The 6,113-nt window shown below is 39.2% G+C and overlaps 1 protein-coding gene across 1 annotated transcript; it reads left to right on the top strand.

Moving 5' to 3' along the window:
- Window positions 1-1,190: 1,190 nt before the first annotated feature.
- On the top strand, window positions 1,191-4,458 carry RAG1 (recombination activating 1). Its single transcript, XM_044085475.1, has one exon. The coding sequence runs from the start codon at window positions 1,191-1,193 to the stop codon at window positions 4,347-4,349; it is 3,159 nt and encodes a 1,052-aa protein (XP_043941410.1). The 3' UTR covers window positions 4,350-4,458.
- Window positions 4,459-6,113: the final 1,655 nt, after the last annotated feature.

Raw genomic sequence — 6,113 nt, 5'->3', positions numbered from 1 at the left:
TCACTGAACTCACTTTAGTGAAAGCTCACTTCAACAAAAGATTGTTTCAGCGATTTTCCCACAGGGAAAGAAACTAGTGGGCCAGCTAGCAACTGTATCAAACACTACAAAATTTTAAACTCAGCAAAGTAGGGGGATTCACCCCCACACCTCCCCAGTGACACCCCTAATAACTAAATATACCAACTCTGAAATCACACTACAGTGGGGAAAAGGGCAAATTCCCAATGAAGGCCAAGTACTTCCCTTCCCTCTGAGAAAAATCGCTGAAACGATTGTTCATTGAATTGAGCTTTCACTAAATTGAGTTTGATGAATAGGTATTCAATAAATAGAATGTTTGATGAAGTGATATAGATCCAATAGAATGCATGCAACTAAAATGACAGGCATGTAAATAACATATAAGTAGCTATCATTAGGAAAGTATAAGTAATAAAAAGAAGATAAGTAGAAAATGAAAATATTTCCATGTGTTTGTATTAAAATACAACTGTTAAAAAACTAACAGTTAGATCAAGAAGCAGTTACATCAGCTGAGTGTCATAAATGACCCATTATTTTTTAACAGTTACACTCCTTACAGGAAAAGGTGTAAAGAAGTATTTCATAGAAGTCAGCTATGTACAGAGTAAGGCTACTAGATCAACCATGTATTTTCAAAAGAAACCCACTCAGGATTCAGGTTCATTTACTGCTGTGTCCCTGAAAAGTTAATAGAGCAATGCAAAAAAAAAAAAAAAAAAAAAAAAATTCGAAAGTACTGCACCATTCACATGAATCAATGTCTTGTATAGTGGGGAAAAAAACAATTGCCATATCCCACCATGGTGTGCCAAAATGCAGCCTGACTAAAATGTGTAGCATGTACTGTTTAGTCACAGACCAAGTTGAACATGTGCACGTGTTTCCAGTACAAGCACCAGACGTGTTGTGTACGCTTTCCTTCTTGTCCTGGGTGACCTCACATGAAGATCTTTGCCCATTTTATTCATGTACTATTAATGCTAACTGAATTATGTCATATCGCAATAGAGCTTTAGAAAAACTTAGATGTAATAGATGGAACAAAACTGTTGATGAATGATAACTTTTACCTAAATATATAACTGAAACATTTGTCTCTCTCACCTAGGTCTTAATTTATTGCAGAGATGGAAGTTCCTTTAGCTAGTATGCCATGGCGTACAATGCCTACAGAAATCCATCATCCATACAAAAAGTTTTCTGAATGGAAATTCAAACTTTTCCGTGTAAAGTCTTCAGAAGGATCATCTTCAGACACTGATACAGTTGTTACAGATGAACAGACAAAAAGAGAAATGCCTCCATTGAAGGCTGCATCTTTGAAACAAAGGCAGAAGGATATGTCATCTCTGGAAACAGTACCTTTAGCTTCAAGCTTTGTAAATCCAAACCTATCAGAAGGCATTAAACAAAATCTCAAGATCCCAGATAATAATCAGGAAGAACCAGAAGCTATGGAGATGGAAAATCATATATCAAACCTGGAAAAGCTGTGTCGCATATGTGGGGCTTCGTTTAAAAAACATGGGAGCAATATAAAGTATCCAGTTCAAGGCCCCGCAGATGCAGATGTGCAAGACCTTCTAAAAAAGATGGGAAAGAAAATCACCTTGTGGCAAGCTATCATTTACAAGGTATTTCATATTGATGTGACAACAGATCTTGAAACTATCCACCCCAGACATTTTTGTCACAATTGTAGAGTCATTATCAACAAGAAAATAATCAGTGTCACTGGCAAAGAGCTGTATTTTCCAAAAACTGTGAAAGTTGATTGGCAGCCTCACTCCAAGGTCTGTAAAGTGTGCCAGCCTCATCGAAGTTACCTGAAAAGAAAGAACCGACAGTGCCACTTACAGATTGTCAAGAAGCTTAAGGTTACAAATGAGAATGCAAAAAACATAAGAAACAAAAATGCTAATAGTAAAAGCAACCCCATAGATGAAGTGAATATGATTATGAAGAATATTACCAACTGCAAACACTTACATCTTAGTACAAAACAGTTGGCTGTTGAATATCCTGCAGACTTTGTTAAATCCATTTCATGCCAAGCATGTGAGCATCTGCTTGCCGATCCAGTGCAGACCACTTGCAAACATCTGTTCTGCAGAACATGCATTCTTAGATGCTTTAAAGCTATTGGGCATTACTGCCCATCCTGCAAATATCCAAGTTTCCCCACTGATCTCATAACACCTGTCAAACCTTTCTTGACCATTCTGAATTCCATCATTGTGGACTGTCCACTTAAAGATTGTGAAGAGCAAGTCAGGCTCGATGAATATTCCCATCATACATTGATTCATGAGGAGTCTAAAGGAAAGGATGCCTACTCACAGATAAATAAAGGTGGGCGTCCAAGGCAGCATTTGCTTTCTTTGACAAGGCGAGCACAAAAGCATCGCCTGAGGCAACTTAAGCTGCAAGTCAAGGCTTTTGCTGATAAAGAAGAAGGTGGTGATGTAAAGTCAGTGTGTCTCACTTTGTTTCTTCTTGCACTTAGAGCCAGAAATGAGCACAGACAAGCTGATGAGTTAGAAGCTCTTATGCAAGGAAGAGGATCAGGTCTTCATCCTGCTGTTTGTCTCGCCATAAGAGTGAACACCTTTCTAAGCTGTAGTCAGTACCACAAAATGTACCGAACAGTGAAAGCTGCAACTGGAAGGCAGATCTTTCAACCATTACATGCTCTTAGAAGTGCTGAAAAGGCCCTCCTTCCAGGGTACCATCCATTTGAATGGCAGCCTCCTCTAGTAGGTGTTTCCTCAAGTACAGATGTTGGAATCATAAATGGGTTGTCTGGTCTGACTTCTTCTGTTGATGAATACCCAGTAGAAGCCCTTGCAAAGAGATTTAGATATGATGCAGCTTTGGTTTCTGCTTTAAAGGACATTGAGGAAAACATCCTAGAAGGTATGAAACAAAATGGCTTGGATGAGTATCTGAGTGGCCCTTTCACTGTAGTGATAAAAGAATCTTGTGATGGTATGGGAGATGTCAGTGAAAAACATGGAAGTGGCCCACCAGTTCCAGAAAAAGCTGTGAGGTTTTCTTTTACAATTATGTCTATTTCTGTAGCAATGAGTGACAGTGAAAATGTACAGATTTTTGAAGAATTCAAGCCTAATTCTGAACTCAGCTGTAAACCACTGTGCCTCATGATTGCTGATGAATCTGACCATGAAACATTGACTGTCATCTTGGGCCCTGTGATTGCAGAACGTGAAGCCATGAAAACAAGTGAACTGATGCTTGAATTAGGAGGCATTCTGAGAACTTTCAAATTTTTCTTCAGAGGTACAGGGTATGATGAAAAGCTTGTGAGAGAGGTTGAAGGATTAGAGGCTTCAGGTTCACATTATATATGTACCCTCTGCGATGCGACTCGACAAGAGGCCTCTCGGAACTTAGTTCTTCATTCAATAACAAGGAGCCATGCTGAAAACCTGGAGAGGTATGAAGTATGGAGGTCAAACCCATATAACGAATCAGTTGATGAACTGCGTGACAGAGTAAAGGGTGTTTCTGCCAAGCCTTTCATTGAAACACGGCCCTGCATTGATGCATTACATTGTGATATTGGAAATGCAACTGAATTTTATAAAATATTTCAAGATGAGGTTGGTGAAGTATACAAACGTCCAAATCCATCAAAAGAAGACAGAAAAAGATGGCATATGACCCTTGACAAACACCTCAGGAAGAAGCTAAGCCTTAAGCCAGTTATGAGAATGAATGGAAATTTTGCAAGAAAACTTATTACAAAAGAGGCAGTAGATGCTGTGTGTGAACTGATTCCTTCAGAAGAAAGGCGTGCAGCTATCAGGGATTTGGTACACCTTTATATGCTTATGAAACCAGTATGGCGATCTACTTATCCAGCCAAAGAGTGCCCAGAGTTGCTCTGCCAGTACAGCTTTAATTCACAAAGGTTTGCAGAACTGTTATCTACTAAATTCCAGTACAGATATGAAGCCAAAATTACAAACTACCTTCACAAGACTTTGGCTCATGTTCCTGAAATAATTGAAAGGGATGGGTCTATAGGTGCTTGGGCAAGTGAAGGCAATGAGTCGGGTAATAAACTGTTCCGCAGATTCAGAAAAATGAATGCTAGACAGTCAAAATGCTATGAATTGGAAGACGTATTGAAACACCACTGGCTCTATACCTCAAAGTACCTTCAAAAGTTTATGAATGCTCATAATGAACTGAAGGCTCAAATATTTCCAAATGTCACAGAAGAAATATCAGAAATATCAGAGGATTCCAATAATTTAGAAGATTCACAGCTACTGAATGACTCGATGGACTTCTAAAGACAAGAAGGCTGCAAGGGATAGTATGAAAGTGTTTCGACGGTAAAGGGTCTGTTCAGATGCCAGTCTGTAGCTAGATACCTTCAGGTTACAGACTGCACTGGGTATGAAATGGTAGAAGTGATGGACCAAGGATCAGCTTTGGCCTTTAGTTCAGATATCTGATTACAGTATATTAGCACATGAGGAAATTTAGACTGGTTGCAAGGTGTATTTTAGTAACTGCTCAATTTTTCATTGAGATTTGAGTATACAATGAAGAAAAAAAGCAATTGAGAGCAAAATCAAAATGTTACTGTACAAAAGAGGTACTCTGTTGCTGGCATAACCTTGTGTGTTTCCAGACTATGGCTTGTCTATTGTTACAGAAGAAAAAACTCCAAGCATTCATCTATAAATAATTTTATAATCATCGACATGCATGTATTTGTGAGTGGAATGTATACAAATCTGCTTAAATATCCCTTGTTGTCATTTTAATCTCATAGTGACTGCTAGAGATGTGTATTGAATCATCATTTCCAGCTTCTTTCTTTCTTTTTTAACTACCGCTGACCATCAACTCATACCAGCTCCTCTCCTCTCCTCTCATTCATCAGGTCTGCAGACCCACCTCAGCCTCCCTCAGGCTCTACCTGATCTATGTCCAGGCCTGCTGCAGAGACTGAGGACCCACCCCACTGTAGCATCAGATTGCTGCTGGTGAGAGGGCATACCCTAACTCATTCTCCCATGGCACTTTTGTGAACTCTGCTATGCCTGACTTATAGATGTAGAAGCAGGCTCCCATACACGAGCAATCTCCCAACCAAATGACTCACCACTTCTAGCAACGAGCTCACCAGAGTCTTCATGCTGCTATTGCAGTGACTCTAGGCAGTCTCCTTCCCACCAGGATGGGTTAGTCAGTGTCAGCCACTCACTCCCATCCTCAACCATCCAGTCCCTCCAGCACCCATGCCACTAGCTGAACATGAGTTATCTGGAATGCAGTCAGAGGTTTAGCCCTCTGAATCACAGTGCCATATTCTTTCTTTCTTCTTTCATTCCTTCCACTTTTTTTTTTTTTTTTTTTTTTTTTTATTATTTGACATTTTTCTTATAAGCTGACCTCATGTTAGTCAGCTTAGCTGCATGACATATTCCATGCCAATGCAGTCCAACACTCTCTCTCTGTCTTTTTATACATATATAATGTGTGTGCATATGCGTGTATGAATGATTCACATACATATGTACACATTCTTCTTGCTAGTTGCTTGATACTGTTAAACCCTTTGGCATACTTATGTGTATCATATAATCCACTTCCAACATTTACAGATCAGTAAAATACAATATGCCGCTGTTTTCCAATGTTATGCATTTGTAACAAAATATTCTTCAGTTTAAATTATGTTGATAGAGTGGCGTCACTTTCTCCAATAACAAAAACTCCGAAAATGTTTTACCAAAACCACTTTTGGTGAAACTTGGAGTAAATCTTCTTTGCAATGATTCAAGCCCTTCTGCACCCCCCACGTGGGGGGGGGGACCCCCACATCCATGAAGCATAAATACACCTACCCTGAAGTCCCACAACAACAGAGAAAAGGAGTTTTCTACCATTGGCAAAAATGCTTTTGACAAAACATTTTTGCTGAAATACCAGTTACCTAAACTGCTATCATTTGTTTTGGTATACTTCCAGACAATGCTCCTGCCAAAAATGAAAGCTTTTACTATACTACACTTTCAACACTGCTATATCTCTTATAGTATCAC

Source organism: Protopterus annectens, chromosome 1.part1 (genome assembly GCF_019279795.1).
Source record: "Protopterus annectens isolate FY-2018-M chromosome 1.part1, PAN1.0, whole genome shotgun sequence".
NCBI classification, from domain to species: Eukaryota; Metazoa; Chordata; order Ceratodontiformes; family Protopteridae; genus Protopterus; species Protopterus annectens.
The sequence above is the reverse complement of the archived record's forward strand: the minus strand, read 5'-3'. Positions and strand labels throughout refer to the sequence as shown.

Coding starts and splice junctions, on each gene's coding strand:
- RAG1 (XM_044085475.1), top strand. CDS start 1,191: ATGCCTACAGAAATCCATCATCCATACAAAAAGTTTTCTGAATGGAAA.